At 46.8% G+C, this 26,807-nt stretch overlaps 1 protein-coding gene across 1 annotated transcript; it reads left to right on the top strand.

Annotated features, from left to right (window-relative positions):
* Positions 1 to 4,685: 4,685 nt before the first annotated feature.
* LOC115163207 (rhodopsin kinase 1-like) lies at positions 4,686 to 11,741 on the top strand. Its single transcript, XM_029714906.1, has 4 exons — positions 4,686 to 5,487; positions 6,973 to 7,410; positions 10,427 to 10,704; positions 10,875 to 11,741. Exons 1-4 carry the CDS (start codon positions 4,894 to 4,896, stop codon positions 11,209 to 11,211), a joined length of 1,647 nt encoding a protein of 548 aa, XP_029570766.1. The 5' UTR covers positions 4,686 to 4,893; the 3' UTR covers positions 11,212 to 11,741.
* The last annotated feature ends 15,066 nt before the right edge of the window (positions 11,742 to 26,807 follow it).

Here is a 26,807-nt window from a genome sequence, read left to right as displayed (position 1 = left end):
GCTTTGTTATTTCTTCCTTTAGCATTTGAATGTGATGGTTTATGGTTACGGTTGCATCCCCTCAGACCATGAGGTGTCTGCCTTTCTTGCTACCCGTAAGAGCCCATTTAATACGTCACCTACTAATCAAGGTAATGTTTACAGAATACTATTGCCTCTGCATCATGTGTAGGCTATTGGGGTTTGGTTCCATGGTGCTGTGGGGACTGTGTTTAGTCCCAGTAGGAGAGGAGCACTCCGAGTCAGTCAACCAATCAGAGAACTTCCCATATTGCATAATTGTGGCATTGTAATTGTATAATACATGCCAATCAGACACGTTACACTTGTCTATAAGAATAGCCACATTCACCTGATGAAATAATGAGTTAAACTTGAAATATTATATTCCGTTTAACGTGCATTTCATGTGAAATACATGAATGGTTTGGCAAATGTTTTGATGGATATTTGTGTAGCTATAGCCAAAGTTTGGAAGCCTTTTCCTTCCTCATCTTTTCTATGGTTACAAGCAGCCCTGTATGTTGTATAGGAATGTAACACCCTGTTGCTTCCATGTGGGAAACAAGGAAAATTAGACCTATAGCAATGGCCACTGTACAAACACACCTTTTCCTATGACTGAACATGCCATGCTCTGCTTATTCAGCAACTTAATGTAACAGCTCAGATAAACTATTGAATAATTAACTCATTTAAAATCAGCACAACTACGGGAGCTGTTTTGGATGCAAGGAGTTGTGCAAGAATATATGACACAACCTGAGTTGTGTAATTGCTGAGATGATGTGTATACAGTGCAAAAACAGGAAGAAAAATCATTTGTGTTTCACTCTGATACTGTACAGACAATACCAGTCAAAAGTTTGGACACTCTTACTCATTCCAGGGTTTGTCTTTATTTTTACTATTTTCTACATGGTAGAATAATAGTAAAGACAAAACTATGAAATAACACATATGGAATCATATACTAACCAAAACAATTTAAAACAAATCAAAATATATTTATATTTGAGATTCTTCAAAGTAGCCACCCTTTGCCTTGATGACAGCTCTGCACACTCTTGGCATTCTCTCAACCAGCTTCATGAGATCTGGAATGCATTTCAATTAACAGGTGTGCCTTGTTAATTTGTGGAATTTATTTTCTTAATGCATTTGAGCCAATCAGTTGTGTTGTGACAAGGTAGGGGAGAATACAGAAGATAGCCCTATTTAGTAAAAAACAAAGTCCATATTATGGCAAGAACAGCTCAAATAAGCAAAGAGAAACAACAGTCCCTCATTACTTTAAGACATGAAGGAAGGTCAGTCAATCCAGAAAATTTCAAGAACTTAGTAAGTTTCTTCAAGTGCAGTCGCAAAAACAATCAAGCACTATGATGAAACTGGCTCTCATGAGGACCGCCACAGGAAAGGAAGACCCAGAGTTACCTCTGCTGCAGAGGATATGCCATCTCATCTGGTTTGCACTTTTTTATTTAACCTTTAACTAGGCAAGTCAGTTCAGAACAAATTCTTATTTACAATGACGGCCTACGAACGGTGGGTTAACTGCCTTGTTCAGGGGCAGAACGACAGATTTTTACCTTGTCAGCTCGGGGATTCAATCTAGCAACCTTTCGATTACTGGCCCAATGCTCAAAGCACTAGGCTACCTGCCAACCCACTTAGTGGGACTATCATTTATTTTTCAACAGGAAAATGACTGACCGAACACACTTTCAGGCTGTGTAAGGGCTATTTGACCAAGAAGGAGAGTGATGGAGTGCTGCATCAGATGACCTGGCCTCCATAATCACCCGACCTCAACTCAATTGAGATAGTTTGGGATGAGTTGGACCGCAGAGTGAAGGAAAAGCAGCCAACAAGCGCTCAGCATATGTGGGAACTCCTTCAAAATTGTTGGAAAAGCATTCCCGGTGAAGCTGGTTGAGAGAATACCAAGAGTGCAAAGCTGTCATCAAGGAAAAGTGTGGCTACTTTGAAGAATCTAAAATATAACAAATATTTTGATTTGTTTAACACTTTTTTGGTTGCTACATGATTCCATATGTGTTATTTCATAGTTTTGATGTCTTCACTATTATTCTACAATGTAGAAAATAGTACAAATAAAGAAAAACCCTTGAATGAGTAGGTGTGTCCAAACTTTTGACTGGTACTGTATATACACAGTTTACAGTATGATGTGTGTATATATATATATATATATAGTCATAATCCTGCCTGTCTTCTGCTCTTCAGCCAAAGCACAACAGAGCTTTAAATAGACCCAGCTTACCTACATGTTTCATCAAACTTGGCTACTCCTCATGGTTTTAGGCTACTATACTTGGCACTGATCTTGCCTATAGGGCTGTCTATGGGCTTAGCAGAATGGCAGTAATCTCCAAATGCAGCTCTCTGTTCCTTTTTTTTACCTTTGCCCCCAATCCCAGGTCAGGACCAGCTCAGCGTAACAATCTTTGTGGAAGTCATCCATGACTTCTGCCTGACTCCAGACCTGTGGCTAACCTCTCAGAAAGTACTTGAATAATTTATACTTCACCATCATCATCACTAAATATCAGAAGCAGTATAGCCTAAGCACGAGCAATCTGCAGTTCAAATAACAACAAAGTAAACCCACTGCCACTGTTTCGGTAAACAGCTGAGGCATGGGGCTGTAGAAATGTAACCACTTAAATTCATAGCAAAGCTATGAATACAAGGACTGACCATCATTGAGATACAATGTTTGTTTACAATTACATTGTTTACAAACAAGTGAGTAAAACAAGCTTATATGGGTTCTCATGGAGTGTGACAGTTGAACTGAGCTCATGATGCATTTCTAAGTTATATTCTTCAATACTCAATGGGTACATACAGTATCATTAATTAGAAAGTCAAAAAATGTATGTACCAATCACAGATTGCATACAGTAATGTTGGTGTATACTGTATGTTAAAATTGTAATAGGGCCATACAATAAACTGGGCACGCCAATGCTAATATGTGTACCGGAAGCCAACGGATATAATGATTTATGATGTGTGGTTGTAATGCATTGTAAGACTTAAGTACAGTATGTGTATGACCCCCTTAAAATGCACATTTTCAACGTATAAAAAAATTATACTACCTAGAGAGAGACATCATTTATTATAAACCCTGTTATTAGACATAAATTATCATACATGGCTATAACAAGTCATAATGTAAAAATGTTACCAAAACAAGTATTTTTCTAACTGCCTTTTCCTGGTAAGACAACGAATATCTATGTCAATAACCCAGAGGTTAGCAGTACACAGAGGCACAGATTACGTGGTGTGCCATAATGGTTGAGTTAGCTCATCTTCGAGTTTCAGTAAGAGCACTTCCATCAGAACAGTTCAGAGTAGACTTATTAAGCTTGAGTGACAGGTTATATAACCTGAAGGTGAGATAGTGCCCAGTTGAGTGGCTAGCAGCCACAGGGTGCTGGAGAGGATCTTACAATTATGTTCAGGCTACACCTAACAATGGATTACTACACACCGTAGCCTACTAGCCTACACCTGAGAGAAATAGTGGGTCTCAGACACGTTTGATCCTAGACCCTGGCCTGATCCAGGCTATGTATTTGCCTTGATTTGATTACATCAGAGATGATTGTGATCTTGTGTAAAACTTGTTATCCTATGATTACATGATTTTTGGCATATTGACATAAATAAAGAATAGGCAGAATATCAATACAATGAAAAATGTTTTTTTATTAAAAGTCTATATACCAGTCAGAGGAAGGCATAAAAGTTGTTAAAGACTCCAGCCACCCTAGTCATTGATTGTTCTCTCTGCTACCGCACGGCAAGCGGTACCAGAGCGCCAAGTCTAGGTCCAAAAGGCTTCTTAACATCTTCTAAACCCAGCTTCTACTCCCCACCCCCCTTTTACGCTGCTGCTACTCTGTGTTTATTATCTATGCATAGTCACTTTAACTCTACCTACATGTACATATGACCTCAATTACCTCAACTAACTGTGCCCCCGCACATTGACTCTGTACCGGTACCCTCTGTATATAGCCTCGCTGTTTTTATTTACTGCTGATCTTTAATTATTTGTTATTTCATTCGTTTTTTTTAATTAACCAACAAAAGAAAGAAAAATAAGTGTTAAGGGCTTGTAAGTAAGCATTTCACTGTAAAGTCTACACTTGTTGTTTTCGGCACATGTGACAAATAACATTTGATTTGATTAGTGGAGTAAATTAATGTGTTCTCTTCTCATAACAGAATAGAAATATCCTATAGCTGAAGTGGTGATTCTAGAGAGATCTTTCACTACTTCTTGAGAGAATTAAATACACAGTAGTGTTGTCATTTATCTATGTCATTAAATCCATTACTCTCCTAAACCAGACATTGTCTTCTGAAACTTAATAGTCTTTTATCACCTCAATGTGTAGCCAAATGGATTTTAACACTTAGTTTACATCTTTCTATCCATAATATTATGAAACCCAGGTCAGCACCTCACTACAGTTACGCTGGCACTGTCCCCATCTAAGTTAGTATCCCGCTAAATATAGACCGACCAAAGCTTCTTAAGTTAGAAACCACATAAGTTCCTTTCCGTGAGCAGCGTCCATGAATGAGCACACAAACACTTACTTAAGAGAAAATCCCTCATGTGCTTTTTAATTCTAAATGAGGCATTACGTGATTGAGAGAATGTCTTCTGGTGTGACGCATGTGTCGGAGCTGCTCAGTCACACCAATCACCTGGAGAGAATTGGAAACACTACAGGGAAGCACACACAGGGAAAGAACACAGTCTTAGCATCATATTACAGCAGCCTTAGCTCCCTGCTCAGCCACACTGTGTAGTAGGGACAACCCAACGCAGCAGCCGCCAACATGTGTGACATGGGGGGATTGGATAATCTGGTGGCGAACACGGCCTACCTTAAGGGGGGTGACGAAAAGGAGATGAGGAAGAGGCGGCGTAGCCTGTCCCTGCCCAAGCCAGAACAGTGCGTGTCTATCCGCGCCACGGTTGGGAAAGAATTTGAGATGCTCTGCGAGAGGCAGCCCATAGGGAAGAAGTTCTTCCGGCAGTTTCTCCTGGAGTCCAACCCGCAGTACGTGGCGGCCGCAGAGTTCCTGGACGAGTTAATCGACTGGGATCTGGCAGAAGGCGCTGGCAAAGATAAGGCGAGGATGAATATCATCAACAAGTTCTGCAAGGCTGACTCCAAGAACTTCCTGTCCTACCTGACGGGAGAGGTAGCGGACAAGTGCAAGGCGGTGTCGGACAAGGACTTTGAAGACGTGATGATGGGCAAGGTGAAAGATGCCACGCGGGAGTACCTGAAGGAAAAGCCCTTCACAGAGTACCAGACCAGCCCTAACTTTGACAAGTTCCTGCAGTGGAAAGAGTACGAGAAACAGAAAATCACTGATAAGTATTTCTATGAGTTCAGGACCCTGGGAAAGGGAGGCTTTGGAGAGGTAAGTCCACACAAAGTCTACAGTGCAGCTGGCTAACTGAAAACGGTAGTGAAATATTACAGTTCTAAAATGTAAACTTAAAAACGGTTTTAGCACTTTTCTAAGGGTATGCAACAGTTACAGTGAGAATGGGGATGGTACAAATACAAATGATATGGGATGATAAAGAAGTCACTAAAAGGGATAATTGTTTGTCACTCATCTAACTACATACTGCCCGGCTAACACATTTGGTTTCTTGAAAGTTATGGGAATGTTACATTTTTGGTTTCCAATTGGTTCTGGGAACGAAGCCATAAGTTTCCTGACCGGTAAAACTGAATGTTTTTTTTAAAGTTTCTGGGAATGGAATAAAACGTTTCACCCGTTTTGGGAACATACATTTTTAGGTCGCAGGAAGGTTCAGAGAACATTTTACTATGGTTCCCTGAAAGTTTCCCCAGGAGGTTTTATTAACGTTCTGAGAACATGTTTCTATAAGACTTTTAATAACACTGCTAGTTTAGTTTGAGTTAACTGTTTTGAACTCCAAGCACAGATAGGACACATGGACATTCCTTTGCTCAGGCATTAATCATGCAAACACGTTTCTTTTTTATTGTGACACGCGTCAGTGAGATTATATTGTTCTTCTGTTCTCTATCCATGGAATTCGTCCACAACTCATACAAAGCTGTTCATTTTAGTCTATTCAAACAGACCCCATTTCAAAGGAAACAAGTACTCATTAAGTGGGTGCGGGAAACCTATAGGAAACATTATGCTGTAATACTGTACAGAAATAAAAAAAAATCTTAACATTCTCTGAACTATTTCAGAAAATTCCCAATGTCAACCCAGTTGGAGAATCTTCCGAGAACGTTACCAACATTTTAATTAAATGTAACCATGTTTTAACTTTTAGGAAATGTTCACTTAAATTAATGAAATTAATCAAGAAAAGTTCCTTAAACATTTTTTTTTTAAATAACAGCTTTAACTATATAAATGCTTAAAAAAAAAAAAAAATGGATGAGTAAGATATTTGGCTACAGAAGTGCCATTTCTTACCGATCTCTACAGCTTCTGTCCAAAAACAAACCCAGTGAAATGACGTCAACACATACTGGAGGAATTCCTGGCTAGCTAAAGTGGCTAGCTTGGCTAACGAACTAGCGACGTCGGTCGCGGCGTGCATGACCAGAATGGCACATCGACGAACCACCAAAGACACACCCCATTTCTGTTTAAAAATTGAGAGAGAGGAGTTTTTGACTTTTTGTGCCCGAAGTCGACCATCAAATGTACTGAGAATGTTCCAAAACTAAGCAACTATCCTGCACCATTCTCAGAAAGTTGTGTACATTTGTATGCAAAATAACCATAGGACAACCACGCTCTAAGAAACATGTGATTCTCAGAACGTTTTGTGCTAGCTGGGTGATCTTAATTAACATGCATTTATCAAACATATTTGTTTTAGTCCCTCTCTATCTCTCTGCATAGGTGTGTGCCGTGCAGGTGAAAAACTCAGGCCAGATGTACGCCTGCAAAAAGCTGTGCAAGAAGCGTCTGAAGCAGAAGAATGGTGAGGGCATGGCACTGCTGGAGAAGCAGATCCTGGAGAAGGTTAACAGCTTGTTCCTGGTTAACCTGTCCTATGCCTACGACTCCAAGACCCACCTGTGCCTCGTCATGACCCTGATGAATGGCGGCGACCTCAGGTACCACATCTATAACATTGGTGAAAAAGGCCTTGAAATGGGCCGCATCAATTACTACATTGCACAGGTCACCACAGGAATCCTCCACCTACACGCCATGGATATAGCGTACCGAGACATGAAGCCAGAGAACGTGCTACTGGACAGCTTCGGCCAATGTCGACTCTCGGATCTGGGGTTGGCCGTGGAGCTGCCTGGTGAAAAGACCATCAATCAAAAGGTAAGGGCTCTGAAAGGCTGAGATGAACTCCATCCTTGTTTTGTGGTTAGAGCGTTGTGCCAGTACCCGAATCTCCCGAGCTGACAGGGTGAAAATCTGTCGTTCTGCCCCTGAACAAGGCAGTTAACCCACTTCCCCGGTTGGCCGTCTTTGTAAATAAGAATTTGTTCTTAACTGACTTGCCTAGCTAATTTACCAAAAAAAATGTTTAATTACTCGATGTTAACAATGATTGAGTTGTTTTTAGAGTTAGGGTGAGATGTCATGCTATTTCATGTGAGATTACATAGGGATATATCTATGGATAGGGATCTATCCATAATACCAGGGTTTTACGTCATTACCATCCACTGGGCACAAACTGGTTGAATCAACGTTGTTTCAACATAATTTGTCAACGTATTGTGATGTGGAATCTACGTGGAAAAAGTCATCAACTGTTGTTTTGAGGGTGAAATTTCATCATGGTAACCAAATATCAACATAGACAAACCATGTATAAAATATGTTGAGTTTGTACCTTTAAAACAATGTCAGATCTTCAAAGTTATATCCATTATCAGACTAAAACAATAGGCTGGGTCACACCTCCTACTGGAGAATTTATCTATCTACAGTTACCCTTCGGTCTCCCATCCAGGGTTTTAACCAAGCCTAGCTATGACATTTGTCACGGACTATTACCAATGTGCTATCTTCAGTGATTGTTGAGAGATCTCCACTTAAAAGATAGATAGATTCACTGTTGCTATTGAAGTCATTCCAAAGGGTATAGATTTAACAGAGCAAATGAAATGTGACCATACTTTATCACTCATATATTATCATTACTTATGCTATTTAAGACTGTATAGCATTTGCAAAGGCATCAACAGCTATTGTTACAATTCAACTCAGAATTCAACTAAAAACAGATAAAGCAATAGGCCTAAGGTTTCAGGCTCTGGTTGATTTCAAATGTTATGATATTTAGTGATACACAACCAACTATCAACATTTGAAAGAGATGTTTCTTCTGTTTGGATAGTTCCATCTATACCACTGACTTAGTCTGGCTGTAATTCCAGTTTGTCTACAAATTAATAATTGACATGCTGGATTCGCAAACAAAAATCTATTCAAGAGTAGGACTAAATCACATCAAACTATTTAAAGTTTGATTTGATTTAGTCTTCTTCTTCAACTTAGACGTTTGGTTGAGATGAAGACGTGAATCCAACAATAAATTATTCATTTGTAAACAAACAGCAATTAAATTCAGTGGTGTAACAGTGTAGGTTCCGTCCCTCTCTTCGCCCCAACCCGGGACCCTTGCACGCATCAACAACTGACACCCACCGAAGCATCGTTACCCATCGCGCCACAAGAGCCACAGCCCTTGCAACGCAAGGGGAAACCCTACTTCAAGTCTAACAGATGAAACTATCCAATAAGAAGATGAATCTCTGAAATACAACAAATAGCCTGTTAACTTGTCGACAAGTTAACAAATGATATGTTGAATTCACATCTCCATCTCAACCAAAAATAAAACTTAAAGAATAGGATTAAGCCAGTGGCTCAGATGGAACTCTCTCCTTTAAATGTTGATATTTGGTTGCATTGTCAACCAAACACAATTCAATATTACTTTTGTGATACACTAAATAGCCTAAAGTTAAGGCTTTCTTACAAGTTAATGTAACATTCAACCTTAAGATGAATAACACATCCATGGCCACATTTTGAGGTTACTGTAAATATACTATACTATTACGTCTTATGTAATCATATAAAGCGTGCATGTTTAATATAGCATGCATAGGTCGTTGCAGGTCTGTGGAGATCTTCATAATTGCTGTAATAATCTGTGAAGAATCTGAAACGGAATTGATCACTTGCACCATGTAATTTTAATGTTATCTCCACTGAAATCCAGGTCATTTGGTTCTGCTATTAGATTAAGCGCAGTGATAACACATTAGTCTGAACTAATTATCTAACATTGTATTCCCACACAACTTTGCTGTGCTTTTAAGTGGTTGAAAGCGCAGTGACATTTGGATGACAACTATACCAAAATGTTTTTCCATTGTATTTTGGTTGTGCTTTTAGGTGCTTGAAAGAAAGCATAGTGATAACACATTGGAAATTCAACTAACTTTTGACTGTCTTTTTGAGTGGGTGAATATAGGTTGTAGTCTCACGTCTCAACCAAATATAACTCAATTATCCACATTGAAGTGACGTGGTGTGCCCAGTGGGATGTGACCTGTTCCACGTTAGTTACCGTCCATGACATTGACCGCTCTGTCACCCTCTATGACTCAGGCTCCCTATTGATCCATAGGAGGGACACTTCTATCCTCACTCATATACAGTCGACTCCTGATTAATGCAATGACATACAAATATCTGAAGAGGCAATAAAAAGGTTAGCCTATATTTGAATTGGAACTGGTCCGTGAACTACAACACACTTCACTCTCATTAACCTGCAGTCACTCACTCACTGTTGAGTGAGACATTGGGGCCTAAAACAAGCTTGTCCCATTGGGGATTGGCCTTGGCCAAGGTGCTCAGTGTGTTAGCCCCCAGCCCACTAATCTTAGCATTACTCAGAGGTGGCTGGGATCTGTCCCAGTAGGTATCCACTCAGTGGAGAGTGGTGCAGCCCAGGGGGGGCACAGGTCAGGACATGGCCTCAATAGAGGGCCTACTGGAGGCTAGTGCAGGGGAAACCTGATGCAAGCATGTGGTGCTGATGTAACAAAAGAGCTTTGGTAGAATTCAGGAATATAAGGTCCCTGATACAAGGCATGAGGAGCATAATAGTAGAATCAATTAATCAATTTGCCAATTATTAGCTTAACTAAGTGAAGCTTTATCCTCTAGTCCAAAGTTGATTTAACACTGAACATTTTGTTGCTATGATATGGAACCCTAGAACAAGGCCTAACCCCTACTTCTCTTTCTCGGTTTCCTTCTCTGTTATCAAACCTCTGTCCTCTCCTCCTCCCCTCCTCCCTCTCCTCAGGCTGGCACAAGTGGCTACATGGCCCCAGAGATCCTGAAGAAAGAGCCTTACCGGATGTCAGTGGACTGGTGGGCACTGGGCTGCAGTATCTACGAGATGGTGTCAGCTCGCCTGCCCTTCAAGGACTATAAGGAGAAGGTGCAGAAGGAGGAGGTGGCACGGCGCACCCTCGAGGATGAATGCAAGTACGAGCACAAGAACTTTGATGAGGGCACCAAAGCCATCATCGACCTCTTCCTCAAGAAGAAAATTGACGAGCGTCTGGGATGCAGGACCAAGTAAGAGCTGACCGCAGTTTCAGCCCAGAGATATTCCTGACCACATGGCCGGACCAGGAACAACTCTAGGGCCCTCTAGAGGTTTTCCTGGTCAGTTCTAGGTATCGCATAAGGTGGTTTTGGGGGGGGTGTATATTTCTCTGACTTCAGTGTGTTTCTCTGTTATCCAGGAACGAGGACCCAAGGAAGCATGAGTGGTTCAAGGGCATTAACTTCCCTCGACTGGAGGCGGGGCTGATCGACCCACCCTGGGTCCCCAAGCCCAACGTGGTCTACGCCAAAGACACGGGGGACATCAAAGATTTCTCCGAGATTAAGGGTGTCGTGTTTGACGACAAAGATGACAAATTCTTCAAGGAGTTCAACACGGGGGCGGTGCCCATTGCATGGCAACTGGAAATGATTGACAGCGGACTTTTTGACGAGCTGAACGACCCCAACAGGAAAGAGTCGGCCGCTGGATTGGACGACGAGGAGAAGAAATCAAAATCCTGCACGCTTTTATAAAAGCTCCTCTATACTATAGTTAGCTTTGAAAATGACAAAAGTCCTATCGCATTAAGAACATTGTAACGATAATCATAGCCACAAAAAAAGATGTGAAGTGGTAGTAAAATCCAGGGCCAGGTCAAGACACATATTTCCACCACTTCACACATTTTTTTGTGGATATGATTCTTCCTGCTCTATTACATTGTAATGATCATGATAAACCACAGCACTTACGATGATATCAGGAATCGATAATGTGATTTTGTCTATATCAATGGGCAGGGTCAGTGTCTGTGGTAGAATCAACAGGAAAAAGCTAGACTGGAGCTGGAATGGGGACTGTGCTTTACAGGCACTGGCAGAGTTGCTGTAGCAGGCTTCTACCACAAAGTGTCCCCAGATATCTAGATATGTGGATATTCACAAGTCTTCTCAATATTGACTGTGAAACGTCTTGCCTTTTTTTAAATGCATATGGTAAGATCACCTGAGCAATACCGGTTCTGGGGGGGGCAGTGCCCCTGTGACAACAATTTTGGACCCCCTTGTGGAATGTGGAGTATGAAATAATTTTTACATAACAAATTTTTGCTATCGTTCTTTTTTTACATCCGTTATTAGACAGTGGCAACGATGATGATTATGAACATGGTCTTTTGCCTGCTAATGCCTGCAATGCAGTGAAGAAAACGATATGACAACAATAACGTCTAATGTAACTGGCCCCTCTAACAGTTCAACTGGCCCCAGCTTGCCCCCCCCCCCCAGTTGAAATGGTCTAGAACCGCCACTGCACCTGAGCATTTTTGAGTGAGATGTGGTTTTATTGGATTGCAAAGCTTTAACTCTTAAAGCCTTAGAGAGCATGAACTCTCACTCCTTCACAACTATATTCCAATGACCAACAAACTCCCAAACCACATTTTAACAAATGTATAATATACCTATAAAATGGATCTCACTGTGTTCAGTCTTATAAGCTATTTGTAATAGTGATATGTAGGGTTTCTTTCAAGCACACTATAACAATGTATATGCTAACTTATTTTCACCCATTAGTTACATTTACAAGCCCAATGCAGCTGTGTTCATATCAATATCAAATCATTTCTGGGTAACAATGATGTACCTTAGTGTAATAGTATTCCATTAAAATGAACAAAAATAGTTTTTTAGCAAATAACAATTTCTCAAGCAAGAATGTTGCTAGGACTGTCTGGGAGTGGTCTGAGTGGGGAGGGGAAAACTGAAAACTAGCTGTTATTAGCAGAGAGGTTTGGAACTCTCTTTGTAATTGGTCTATTAATTAATTTATCGCCTGGTGATGTCACCAGGCAAGCCAAAATTACCGCCCATGCAAACCTGCTGATTAGATCCTGTGTAGATTGTATTTTCAACAAGCAACTATCAGGAAATAACACTGATAAGATTGTGTTAGTTTCATCAGCTGTTGCACAATATGATACAAAACACAGGCAAAACATCATTTTGACTGCACTGGGCCTTTAAGAATGTGTGCGCACCATAATGCACCTTACTAATTAAGCATGTTCATTTAATTAAGAGACTGAGATGATCATAGAGGATTTTGGTGTCTGTATGGACATTATAGTCTTTGAATGAGTTGATTGGATCTCAGAAGAATGTTAAATCAAAAGCTGGTCCTTGTTTGTGCTTGTGTCTTTGTTACATTGAGCTTCTTGAAGTGACATTTGATTTGCAGTTCTTACAGTGTAAATCTCTCTTTCTTTTTTTGAAAGGATTGGGGATTCTTGTGGTATGTGTATGCTGAATGGAAAGGTGATATGTGCAATAGGAAATTGTTGAAAATCAAAGAAATAATGAATGCTTTTTATATATTTATCTTTATGAATGTTATTTTTATATCCCTGTATAATCTGTGTATTATCTGTTTAAATTTAACCTCAAGTACCCTTTTCTCTGCCTGAATTTCTCCCACTTGATTTGAGAGCCATTATGCTTAATGTCACAGTCTTTTGCCCTAGCGAATTCATCTCCAACCGCCTCAGTACTCACAATACAGATATAATCTACTCATGCTAATTGCATCTATCTTCCCCCATTCAACACTCAGATCAGATGTCAACCTGTTTATGTTTTCATAACATATTACTGCCAGGGCTCCATTTTTAATCCGATAAATATCCTTTACTAATGAATGGAAACCCAAACTCTGGCGTGTAAGTCTTGCAGTTCGGCGAAACACAGAAATTTGTGAACAGGTTTTTAATGTGTGGGACATAAACATGTGCGGGACATAAACATGTGCGGTGCTAAGTCCTGAGAGAAGCGACCTAACAGGACTCAGATGTTCTGTTGGCGCGTGTCTTCCTGGGAATTTGAAGTGGTTTAGATGGAAACCCAAGACACAACCGGAGCCTCATCACACTTAATGGCAGACGAGGGAGTTGACAACATCAACCTGTCGTCAGGTCTCGTGGGGACATGTTTTTACCAGGCGCCTACGACCTTCAACCAATGATTAGGTTTAGTCCCAGGGCCTTTTGGAGCAAGGAGTGCAACTGTGGCCTTCCAACGCTGCACCTGCTGCGTCCTCGGCCTTCACATGTACACACTCCTGTCCTACACACACACACAGACACACACACTTGTTACCTCTGTTGTGGCAGTGGGTATTAGAGATCAAAGCGGGACAGGGCGTAATTTGGGATGTGCGTTTGGTACATGCTTATGCACAGGATTCACTTCAAAGGGCTGCAGCACACTTCAGCTCTGGCATCTCCAGGGTGTTACCCCCTTTTCCTCCTGAGGAATCAGTGTGTTTGCGTGTGTGTGTTTGCCCCGTGTGCACATGCGTGTGTGTATAATATGCACATGCGTGTGTAGTGTAGGTGAGAAATGGGTAAACAGTAGACACTGAGCCTATTGTCTGTCCAGAGGGAGAACCCAAGACAACCGCGTGGGAGGATGAGGAGGAGGGCTGGTCCTGGCTCCCTGTCTGACACTCCACTCCAGACAGTTTACTTTACCACAGGGGAACTGTTAAGCTTTTGGTATACATTCAATTTCTCCAGCTTCATTGCTTGAATTTTTCACATTTCCACAAATAAGTGAATTCCTACGCGCCTTCCAACAGAAACACGGTGTCTGTGTTTGACGTGCTTCCCCTCCAAGGCCTAATGTGCTGTATCCATGGATCCAGACCCCAGAGCCCCCTGCCAGTGTGGAGAAGAGGTAGGAGTAGCAGGCCTGTGAGACACAAAAACACACGTGTGTGCATACACACACACACACACGCACGCACGCGCACTCACACACACACACACACATACTGCATCCTCTCTCCACCCCGGTCCCAAATTACATCCTCCTTCTGCCATCATCACCTGTCACTTACAATAGAGACCTTTCCATCAAACACCAAATCCCAAGGAAACAGGTTGGTTGGAGCTCATCATAAGTTATTTATTGAATCCTGAAGTCTGAGTGTGCTGCAGTGTACCGCTTACTACTGTGTCTTGCCTCCAGACTGTTGGGTGGCAGAGGAAGAACACATCAAAATAGTGAGAGAGGATATATAATGAGAGAGATACGGTATTGAGGAAACATTTTACGACTTATACTCCTTTTCCTGAGTGCTAAGAAATGATGATGCATATGTTAATGTAGGCATCATCAACATACTACCTCTGGGGTTGCTAGCAGAGCAATCTTTGGCAGTTAAGTGTGTGTGTGGTTGTGTGTGTGTGTGGTTGTGTGTGTGTGTGTGTGTGTGTGTGTGTGTGTGTGTGTGTGTGTGTGTGTGTGTGTGTGTACTCAGATCCAGTTCCTTCGCCTGTCTATGCCTCACTTAACCTAACACTGTATACCCATGACCCAGGCAGCCTCACAGTGGAAATCTATTTTACTTTCATTTCAATCCCAGTCCATTCAAGAAATTTGATGGAAATGAAATTAATTCGTTTAAAAAAAAGTTTTAATCTGTAACTACAGATAATTTTCTGTGCTTGAATAGATTTCATCCCATCTTTGAGCTGTTTTCCATGTCCACGGGTGAAAGCAACTAGGCCAAATTTAATGATCCTCAACCACCCTTTAAGACTTTACAGTGCAGTACCGTGCCCCAGACCAGGATTCAAAAACTATTTGACACCTTTCAAATACTTTGAGCGTTTACTCTAGCCAGCCATTAGTGCCATGTGGGCAGGGTTTGCCATTTTGGGAATAATCTATTGGTCTGTTAAGCCAGAAATGCTCAATAAAGCTCAGATAAAGGATTTGAAATTATTTCAAATTCTATTTGAACCCAGGTCTAATCCTCAGTCCCCTGTTACGTTTACAGTTGAGAGGTCAGGTGCAGTACACTGCCCTCACTCTGTCTTATTTTGACAGACACACTAATTTAAGAATCACTACTTTGGGATCTGTGGCCCCATCTCGCTAGACTGTCGATCAGTCGGTATTTAGGTCCAACTGAGCTCAAGTTGCCTTTTCAATCACTGTAGCTGAACGCCTGTTGTAAATACTTCACTGGTAACATACCAATACCACATATCTAAACTATGTGTAACTCAATCTGTCATATTTATAGTTCTGTTGAATGACATTTTACATGCAAAGGCAAGCAAAGATACAGTAGTGTGCGCTACAGATGAATGAACTAGACAGACCATTTTATATGAGAAACCACGCACGCACGCACACACACACACACACACACACACACTGAGCCCAGATGTTACTGGTGATCTGTTGGCCTGTTGGCTTCCCCTACTATGTTTATCCCAGCATGCATAGTGGACTCTCCATGTCCTGCAGAAGATTATTTGGCCCTGTGCACTTTTCCACTGTATCTGTTTTTCACTACAACTCCCATCAGGTCGCCATCCAGGCCTCTTAAAAGAGGGCATTCTCCAGCCAGCAGCTCTAGTCACATGCTTTGTCAAGCCATTATCATATAATAAGTATGTACTTTCACAGCCATTTATAACATAACACCATTCCTTCACTGCAATATTCCAGGTATTGTTGTGACAAGGACATCTTAATGGCTTTCTTGGCTGAGAAGTTGGAATAAAAAGTGTACTGGATGGATCAGTTGGGTATGGTCACACACACATGCATGCACATACACACAAGCACAAACTCACCTTCCCCTCTCACTACACACACACACACACACACACACACACACACACACATATGCCACGGAACTGGCACCTCTGAAAGCAGCCATTTGATGGCGCGGTTTCTCATTTGCCGTTTGGGTTGGCATCGGACAGGCTCTCCTCTCCCATCCCATGTGGTCCCAAGGCCCCTCCGGCCCCCTTTGAAATATTCATGGAACCTGCAGGGAGTCAAACTGCTCTCACCTGTTGTCTCTGGCAGCCCGAGGGGTGCCGATTAGCACCCCTCGCTGACAATATGCTCTTTGTTCCCCTTACTCTCTCACTCGTTTTCACTACCATCTCGCTCACTTCTCGCACTCTGTCTGCCTCTCACTCTCTCTCACAGTGTCACTCTCTCTCCCTCTCTCTTACTCTCTGTCTCTCTCTCTCTCGCTCTCATTCACTCTCTCTCTCTGTCCTTTCCTAATGCCCTTGTGGGCAGAATGTGCAGTGTGTGGAAAACAGTTTATTGCAGCTCATCGGGGTAATCCTGTACAAATAGATTGTGTGACGGGGTCACACGTGCTGCGGAGGTCTTGCCATTCGGCCAATCGTCTCACCCAAACTAGCTTTAACTCATCTCAGTGCAATTATATGAAGATTTAGAGGTTGAACGCTTAGTTTAAACGTTAGTATCATCATACATACAGTAGATTAGTGCATTAGCTTCCATTAGAGGGTACCACCAGGCCTCCCATAGACCTCTGTGTGGTGGGAATGTGTGAAAGGGCCTGTGTTCCTTATGGCCAGGGAGGTCATGAGGGCACACACACACACACACACACACACACACACACACACACACACACACACACACACACACACACACACACACACACACACACACACACACACACACACACACACACACACACACACACACACTGAGACCAGGCAGAGCATGCATGTGTGTTGTGCTGAGAGCAGGCAGTGTCTGACACTCCCACTGCAAGGGGTCAAGACTTCACAGTTATGAGATCCGGGTAAGCTGATAGGCTCCTCTTTACATATAGTGTATAGAGCATTGTGGAACCCATGGAAGGAGGTTGTTCCCTAGAAGGAACATACTGCATTGAAGGAGTGGGTGTGACACATTAAGGAGAGACTTGTCTGATGTCAGTCTGTTACCACCCTCAAGGTAGTGTTGTGTGACTGTATGTCATACTGTACATATTATCAACATTTTCCCTCTTTCTCAAGTTATTTTCCCCCATGATGAAATCGGGGAGGGGACTGTGGATCTGTCGCCATCCGTTAGTATGTTCGTTCGTCACACTCCATATCTCAGACAGCACTGGGACGATTTTGACGAAACTTTGATGAATGATGCGTCTTGGCATAGAGATCACTGATTGGCCCAAGAGCACCGCTGCATCATTCGTTGGGGAAGACGTGTTTATTGTTGCCTTGTTTACCATTTTGAGAGTTCACATTACTCGTGTGGCAACCCTATTGCCTGTATACAATGTACATCGACATGACATTTCATTGGAGTGATCAGGGTTAGTCAGTATGGGTTAGAATTGTATGATAGAACCTCACTCACTGTTATATCATTTTACTGATTAGCCATTTGTGTTACCAGATCTCCATGCTGTTTGTGGAAGGATCTGCAGGCCTTCCTCTGAGTGGAGGAGCGCAACCCAGGAGTGCCAGATCTCCTCTCAGCATCACTCTGTAACAAACGTTGCCCCTGTGGGCCATTAGGAATAAAGCCATTGTCATGCTTTAGGGCGCAGCTGATAGGCCCTGACAGATTGAGTCCCCCTCTGGAGCTCAGCCTCCCTGCTCTCAGACATAATGGAGCTTTATTAGAACTCCAATCTCCCCAGAGGAACCGCGTTTCCCAGCATGACCTGCTCCACTCCTGGCCCCTGATTGGCTGACGGCCCCTGACGCTCTCCCCGCCCATGCTCTGATTGGTCGGGGGCTATGCCGCGGCAGAGGAAACCAATCCTGCGGCAGAGGAAACGGATAGGACACGTGTAGTAAATCAGACGGGCCCGGGCATAACTCCAGCCAGGACAAAACACCCAAGGAAGCAAATTAGGTATTCGGACTCTGTAAAAGTCTCCCGTCTGCACAGCGGCATATAATCTCTTTAACTAAGATACACAGATGTCTCTGTATGAAGTTCTCTCTAAGCCATACTGTAGCACTTACAGTACAGCTATGCCAAAAACTACTTTGAGTGATCAAACTACCGCAAATCAGTCAATTTCAATGGAAGACGGAAACGCAAGGAGACATTGAGCGATTTAACCATGGGCGACAAGAGACCAGGCAACCACAATTTGTCAAAGCTGAACTTCATGAAATGAACAGCGATAAGCCCACTTGGTAACCAATCGGAGGGAGGAGGGTCTTACAAATGAGCTTTGACACCATGCTGGAAAGGCCTACAACCACCATGCTATTTTTATCCTGTACCCACAAAGGGAGATCTTGGAGGTTCCTTGCTACAAAGCATAGCTTCTGGTATAGCCGTACTGTTAGGAGGGTTTCGCCCATTTAGACTGAAGTGGGTGTCTGGCCTGATGACAACCTGAGTCGTGACTGATTAATGGGCAGCGTTGATATGATCCGATCTCTGACAGGAAGGTTTAACACAGACACACTGAGCTGTAGGGCCCACTCACCTAAACAGGATAGACCACAGAGTGGCATATCGAATGGATTGACACTTTAGTCTGTCATAAGCATAGAATTATGCTTATACAATAATAATTTAATAGGATCTCTAAGGTCATAAGCCTGATCTCTGTCACCTTACCAGGATCTGTGGTCCATCAGATGGTAACTTCTGTTCAGGAACCTCTGGGGAGTCACAATGGAAGCTACACTAACACCCAGAGTGGTCAGGATGTGAGCAAGTCTTGCTTCCCTTCCTCTCTCATTGACCCTCTGTCTCTCAGGTCCTCTGTCACATATCCAGTCTCTCTTTGTATACTGTAGGCCTACTGTATCATATGTGTGTAGAAATCCAGACCATGATATGCAATGCTATGAGGTTTGTCTGCCAAGGAAACCTCAAAGTGCAGCCTTGAAGCCCACTGTTATCTCTGAGATCTGCTTCCTGTGTTGTACAGTATGTTATAGGGGTGCTCTATCTCCCTCTACCTCTATGGCGGTGTGTATGGGAGGAGGGGATGACGGTCTGAGGAACTCTCTTACATGCTTCACGCTAGACCTCCCTCGCTGCACTCAGAAGGCTTAAAAATCCCTGTTCTGGTCTCTGAGCGGTTAGTTACATAGTTACTAACAGATTGAACACATGAGGGGTCATTGCTCAAGGGCCTTTCCAAGTTAAGACACCTCTGAATTACATTACAATGGCTTATGATGGATATGTTTTAGGAACAGTCAAATCCATGTTGTGGGCTCTCTGTACTGGTGCAGCGGTTTCCGCTCCTTTGATGAAAGTATGTGTGTCTGTGTGTGTGTGTGTCTCTCTCTCTCTCTCTCTCTCTCTCTCTCTCTCTCTCTCTCTCTCTCTCTTGTGAGTGCATGTGTGTGTGTGTGTGTGTGTGTGTGTGTGTGTGTGTGTGTGTGTGTGTGGGTGTGTGTGTGTGTGTGTGTGGTGTGTGTGTGTGTGTGTGTGTGTGTGTGTGTGTGTGTGTGTGTGTGTGTGGAGGGGAGGAGGGGGTGCTGCCTGTTCTATAATCATGAGAGATTGATGTATATATGATTTGTTGCAGCTAAGTGGACTACAGCATAACTAGCCATAGGGAAACACATTCTTGAATAAAGGCTTTCTGTATAGCAATAATAGGTGTCCATACTTTGGAACGAACACAGAAGTTGTCAGTTAACGCTGTGTATTGTTCCACATTTGGAATATTGGGATAGATTCATTTGGGATATTTGCAACGGTAGAGATATCAATTGTGACATGTCAACAAGGGATTTATCCTCTTCAGATAATTCATTGATTTAGTCACACATTAAACCTAGAGGTTATTGTTGTTCCACCTCTCATCTCCAGTTATTTTATCACTTTTATTTACCTCACCCTTTTATTATGATCCTTTTAACCCTCTTTTCATGTCAGCCCATCTTTAATCTAAGCACATCCTGTTTTTGGTTGGTTTGTAGGGCTCAAGCAGTAGCAACCTCTATTCGGCTACATTTAGGAGTCTTTCCTGGTCAGGTCATTTGGTCTGTAAAAACTCCTGGCCCTACTCTTAACCTCTGCAGCCATGGTTGATGCTAGCTCTCTGCTAGCTCTCTCTCTCTGAGGAAGCCTGTGCTGACTCTGTGGTAATGCTCACAGGCACAGCGGCAGTAAAGTGATCCACAAGCTATCAGCAGGCGATCAGATAGCAGGAGGGATATCAGTGCCATCTCAGGCATGTTCCAACTCCTGGGTTGGGCTGCATTCTCTCCATTACACTATGCTGTATTTTGGGTAATGTTACGATACTACAGTACAAATCAAAATCGGACCGCCAGACTGCCTATCAGGAGAGTGTCTCTTTGTGTTTCTGTAGTTGTTTTTTGTTTTCTCCAAGTTTCCCTCCCTCTATGTCACCCAAACCAGATGTAGCAGCGCTATCTAGCATTCCCTGTCAACACAAATCAAAGAAAATGACTCCGAGATGCAGAGTTTCCCGAACCTGAAATATCCAGTCACGTTGAAACACAAACTGCAGCTCAGATTCTATTCAGATGGTATAGGCCTGGTCTTGAATAAAACACACACTTCTTCTGCTCCAAACTTTTTGACACTTTTTAAGAACAAGGCATAACACTGTCTGACTTGGCCCCCACCCCCATATGCCAAAGATGATCATACAAGTTTCTCTTTGTATCCATTTTTAAACATTAAGGAAAAGAATTGAGCCTTTGTATGAAGGAGGTTGTTTATACAACAGCGCCATCAACAGGAACAAGAGAAAGACCCCGCTCGGAGTCTGGGGGCTGGGGCCTAGAGGTGGAAGAGGGAGAGACTCTGAGTCTGGGGGCTGGGGCCTAGAGGTGGAAGAGGGAGAGACTCTGAGTCTGGGGGCTGGGGCCTAGAGGTGGAAGAGGGAGAGACTCTGAGTCTGGGGGGTGGGGCCTAGAGGTGGAAGAGGGAGAGACTCTGAGTCTGGGGGCTGGGGGCTGGGGCCTAGAGGTGGAAGAGGGAGAGACTCTGAGTCTGGGGGCTGGGGGCTGGGGACTAGAGGTGGAAAAGGGAGAGACTGAGTCTGGGGGCTGGGGGCTGGGGCCTAGAGGTGGAAGAGGGAGAGACTCTGAGTCTGGGGGCTGGGGACTAGAGGTGGAAGAGGGAGAGACTCTGAGTCTGGGGCTGGGGGCTGGGGCCTAGAGGTGGAAGAGGGAGAGACTCTGAGTCTGGGGGCTGGGGGCTGGGGCCTAGAGGTGGAAGAGGGGAGAGACTCTGAGTCTGGGGGCTGGGGCCTAGAGGTGGAAGAGGGAGAGACTGAGTCTGGGGGCTGGGGCCTAGAGGTGGAAGAAGGAGAGACTCTGAGTCTGGGGGCTGGGGCCTAGAGGTGGAAGAGGGAGAGACTCTGAGTCTGGGGGCTGGGGCCTAGAGGTGGAAGAGGGAGAGACTCTGAGTCTGGGGGCTGGGGGCTGGGGCCTAGAGGTGGAAATGGGAGAGACTCTGAGTCTGGGGGCTGGGGACTAGAGGTGGAAGAGGGAGAGACTGAGTCTGGGGGCTGGGGACTAGAGGTGGAAGAGGGAGAGACTCTGAGTCTGGGGGCTGGGGCCTAGAGGTGGAAGAGGGAGAGACTCTGAGTCTGGGGGCTGGGGGCTGGGGGCCTAGAGGTGGAAGAGGGAGAGACTCTGAGTCTGGGGCTGGGGACTAGAGGTGGAAGAGGGAGAATACTCTGAGTCTGGGGGCTGGGGACTAGAGGTGGAAGAGGGAGAGACTCTGAGTCTGGGGCTGGGGGCGGGGGCCTAGAGGTGGAAGAGGGAGAGACTCTGAGTCTGGGGGCTGGGGGGCTGGGGCCTAGAGGTGGAAGAGGGAGAGACTCTGAGTCTGGGGGCTGGGGACTAGAGGTGGAAGAGGGAGAGACTCTGAGTCTGGGGGCTGGGGACTAGAGGGTGAAGAGGGAGAGACTGAGCTGGGGGCTGGGGACTAGAGGTGGAGAGGGAGAGACTCTGAGTCTGGGGCTGGGGGCTGGGGCCTAGAGGTGGAAGAGGGAGAGACTCTGAGTCTGGTGGCTGGGGACTAGAGGTGGAAGAGGGAGAGACTCTGAGTCTGGGGGCTGGGGGCTGGGCCTAGAGGGTGGAAGAGGGAGAGACTGAGTCCTGGGGGCTGGGGCCTAGAGGTGGAAGAGGGAGAGACTCTGATCTGGGGGATGGGGGCTGGGACCTAGTAGGTGGAGAGGGGAGAGACTCTGATCTGGGGGCTGGGGACTAGAGGGTGGAAGAGGGAGAGACTCTGAGTCTGGGGGGCTGGGGCCTAGAGGTGGAAGAGGGAGAGACTGAGTCTGGGGCTGGGGACTAGAGGTGGGAAGGGGAGAGAGCTCTGAGTCTGGGGGCTGGGGCTGGAGCCTAGAGTGAAGAGGGAGAAACTCTGAGTCTGGGCGGTGGGGCCTAGATGTGGAAGAGGGAGAGACCTCTGAGTCTGGGGCTGGGGACTAGAGTGGAAGAGGAGAGACTGAGTCTGGGGGCTGGGGGCCTAGAGGTGGAAGAGGGAGAGACTCTGAGTCTGGGGGGTGGGCCTATAGGTGGAAGAGGGGAGAGACTCTGAGTCTGGGGGCTGGGGCGGGGGGCCTAGAGGTGGAAGAGGAGAGACTCTGAGTCTGGGGGGTGGGGCCTAGAGGTGGAAGAGGGAGAGGACTCTGAGTCTGGGGGCTGGGACTAGAGGTGAAGAGGGAGAGACTGAGTCCTGGGGTGGCTGGGGCCTAGAGGTGGAAGAGGGGAGAGACTCTGAGTCTGGGGGGTGGGGCCTAGAGGTGGAATGAGGGAGAGACTCTGAGTCTGGGGGCTGGGGCTGGGGACTAGAGGTGGAAGAGGGAGAGACTGAGTCTGGGGGGCTGGGGCCTAGAGGTGGAAGAGGGGAGAGACTCTGAGTCTGGGGGCTGGGGCCTAGAGGTGGAAGAGGGAGAGACTGAGTCTGGGGGGCTGGGGCCTAGAGGTGGAAGAGGGGAGACTCTGAGTCTGGGGGCTGGGCCTAGAGGTGGAAGAGGGAGAGACTCTGAGTCCTGGGGGCTGGGGGCTGGGGACTAGAGGTGGAAGAGGGAGAGACTCTGAGTCTGGGGGCTGGGGCCTAGAGGTGGAAAGAGGGAGAGACTGAGTCTGGGGGCTGGGGCCTAGAGGTGGAAGAGGGAGAGACTCTGAGTCTGGGGGCTGGGGCCTAGAGGTGGAAGAGGGAGAGACTCTGAGTCTGGGGGCTGGGGCCTAGAGGTGGAAGAGGGAGAGACCTCTGAGTCTGGGGGCTGGGGGCTGGGGACTAGAGGTGGAAGAGGGAGAAGACTCTGAGTCTGGGGGCTGGGGCCGAGAGGTGGGAAGAGGGAGAGACTCTGAGTCTGGGGGCTGGGGACTAGAGGTGGAAGAGGGAGAGACTCTGAGTCTGGGGGGCTGGGGCCTAGAAGGTGGAAGAGGGAGAGACTCTGAGTCTGGGGCTGGGGGCTGGGGCATAGAGGTGGAAGAGGAGAGAACTGAGTCTGGGGGCTGGGACTAGAGGTGGAAGAGGGAGAGACTCTGAGTCTGGGGGCTGGGGCCTAGAGGTGGAAGAGGGGAAGAGACTCTGAGTCTGGGGGCTGGGGCTGGGGCCTAGAGGTGGAAGAGGGAGAGACTGAGTCTGGGGGCTGGGGACTAGAGGTGGAAGAGGAGAGACTTCGTGAGTCTGGGGGCTGGGGTGCTGGGGCCTAGAGGTGGAAGAGGGGAGAGACTCTGAGTCTGGGGGCTGGGGCCTAGAGGTGGAAGAGGGAGAGACTCTGAGTCTGGGGGCTGGGGCCTAGAGGTGGAAGAGGGAGAGACTGAGTCTGGGGGCTGGGACTAGAGGTGGAAGAGGGAGAGACTCTGAGTCTGGGGGCTGGGGACTAGAGGTGGAAGAGGGAGAGACTCTGAGTCTGGGGCTGGGGGCCTAGAGGGTGGAAGAGGGAGAGACTCTGAGTCCTGGGGCTGGGGGCTGGGGCATAGAGGTGGAAGAGGGAGAGACTGAGTCTGGGGGCTGGGGACTAGAGGTGGAAGAGGGAGAGACTCTGAGTCTGGGGGCTGGGGCCTAGAGGTGGAAGAGGGAGAGACTCTGAGTCTGGGGGCTGGGGGCTGGGCCTAGAGGTGGAAGAGGGAGAGACTGAGTCTGGGGGCTGGGGACTAGAGGTGGAAGAGGGAGAGACTCTGAGTCTGGGGACTGGGGGCTGGGGCCTAGAGGTGGAAGAGGGAGAGACTCTGAGTCTGGGGGCTGGGGCCTAGAGGTGGAAGAGGGAGAGACTCTGAGTCTGGGGGCTGGGGCCGAGAGGTGGAAAGGGGGAGAGACTGAGTCTGGGGGCTGGGGCCTAGAGGTGGAAGAGGGAGAGACTCTGAGTCTGGGGGCTGGGGCCTAGAGGTGGAAGAGGGAGAGACTCTGAGTCTGGGGCTGGGGACTAGAGGTGGAAGAGGGAGAGACTGAGTCTGGGGGCTTGGGGCCTAGAGGTGGAAGAGGGAGAGACTCTGAGTCTGGGGGGCCTGGGGCCTAGAGGTGGAAGAGGGAGAGACTCTGAGTCTGGGGGGCTGGGGGGCTGGGGACTAGAGGTGGAAGAGGGAGAGACTCTGAGTCTGGGGGCTGGGGCCTAGAGGTGGAAGAGGGAGATACCTGAGTCTGGGGGCTGGAGACTAGAGGTGGAAGAGGGAGAGACTCTAGAGTCTGGGGGCTGGGGACTAGAGGTGGAAGAGGGAGGAGAACTCTGAGTCTGGGGGCTGGGGCCTAGAGGTGGAAGAGGGAGAGACTCTGAGTCTGGGGGCTGGGGACTAGAGGTGGAAGAGGGAGAGACTCTGAGTCTGGGGGCTGGGGACTAGAGGTGGAAGAGGGAGAGACTCTGAGTCTGGGGGCTGGGGCCTAGAGGTGGAAGAGGGAGAGACTCTGAGTCTGGGGCTGGGGCCTAGAGGTGGAAGAGGGAGAGACTCTGAGTCTGGGGGCTGGGGGCTGGGGCCTAGAGGTGGAAGAGGGAGAGACTGAGTCTGGGGGCTGGGGCCTAGAGGTGGAAGAGGGAGAGACTCTGAGTCTGGGGTCTGGGGCCTAGAGGTGGAAGAGGGAGAGACTGAGTCTGGGGGCTGGGGACTAGAGGTGGAAGAGGGAGAGACTCTGAGTCTGGGGGCTGGGGACTAGAGGTGGAAGAGGGAGAGACTCTGAGTCTGGGGGCTGGGGGCTGGGGACTAGAGGTGGAAGAGGGAGAGACTCTGAGTCTGGGGGCTGGGGACTAGAGGTGGAAGAGGGAGAGACTGAGTCTGGGGGCTGGGGACTAGAGGTGGAAGAGGGAGAGACTCTGAGTCTGGGGGCTGGGGACTAGAGGTGGAAGAGGGAGAGACTCTGAGTCTGGGGGCTGGGGCCTAGAGGTGGAAGAGGGAGAGACTCTGAGTCTGGGGGCTGGGGGCTGGGGCCTAGAGGTGGAAGAGGGAGAGACTGAGTCTGGGGGCTGGGGACTAGAGGTGGAAGAGGGAGAGACTCTGAGTCTGGGGGCTGGGGGCTGGGGCCTAGAGGTGGAAGAGGGAGAGACTCTGAGTCTGGGGGCTGGGGCCTAGAGGTGGAAGAGGGAGAGACTCTGAGTCTGGGGGCTGGGGCCTAGAGGTGGAAGAGGGAGAGACTGAGTCTGGGGGCTGGGGACTAGAGGTGGAAGAGGGAGAGACTCTGAGTCTGGGGGCTGGGGACTAGAGGTGGAAGAGGGAGAGACTCTGAGTCTGGGGGCTGGGGCCTAGAGGTGGAAGAGGGAGAGACTCTGAGTCTGGGGGCTGGGGGCTGGGGCATAGAGGTGGAAGAGGGAGAGACTGAGTCTGGGGGCTGGGGACTAGAGGTGGAAGAGGGAGAGACTCTGAGTCTGGGGGCTGGGGCCTAGAGGTGGAAGAGGGAGAGACTCTGAGTCTGGGGGCTGGGGGCTGGGGCCTAGAGGTGGAAGAGGGAGAGACTGAGTCTGGGGGCTGGGGACTAGAGGTGGAAGAGGGAGAGACTCTGAGTCTGGGGGCTGGGGGCTGGGGCCTAGAGGTGGAAGAGGGAGAGACTCTGAGTCTGGGGGCTGGGGCCTAGAGGTGGAAGAGGGAGAGACTCTGAGTCTGGGGGCTGGGGCCTAGAGGTGGAAGAGGGAGAGACTGAGTCTGGGGGCTGGGGCCTAGAGGTGGAAGAGGGAGAGACTCTGAGTCTGGGGGCTGGGGCCTAGAGGTGGAAGAGGGAGAGACTCTGAGTCTGGGGGCTGGGGGCTAGAGGTGGAAGAGGGAGAGACTCTGAGTCTGGGGCTGGGGACTAGAGGTGGAAGAGGGAGAGACTGAGTCTGGGGGCTGGGGCCTAGAGGTGGAAGAGGGAGAGACTCTGAGTCTGGG

The sequence above is a fragment of the Salmo trutta genome, chromosome 26 (assembly GCF_901001165.1).
Source record: "Salmo trutta chromosome 26, fSalTru1.1, whole genome shotgun sequence".
Taxonomy (NCBI): domain Eukaryota; kingdom Metazoa; phylum Chordata; class Actinopteri; order Salmoniformes; family Salmonidae; genus Salmo; species Salmo trutta.
This window is presented reverse-complemented; position numbering and strand designations above follow the sequence as displayed.

Excerpts from the sequence above, each read along its gene's own strand:
- LOC115163207 (XM_029714906.1), top strand. The coding sequence starts at position 4,894 with ATGTGTGACATGGGGGGATTGGATAATCTGGTGGCGAACACGGCCTAC. Across the intron at positions 5,488-6,972 it reads GAAAGGGAGGCTTTGGAGAG|GTGTGTGCCGTGCAGGTGAA; the intron begins GTAAGTCCACAC and ends CTCTCTGCATAG. Across the intron at positions 10,705-10,874 it reads CGTCTGGGATGCAGGACCAA|GAACGAGGACCCAAGGAAGC; the intron begins GTAAGAGCTGAC and ends TCTGTTATCCAG.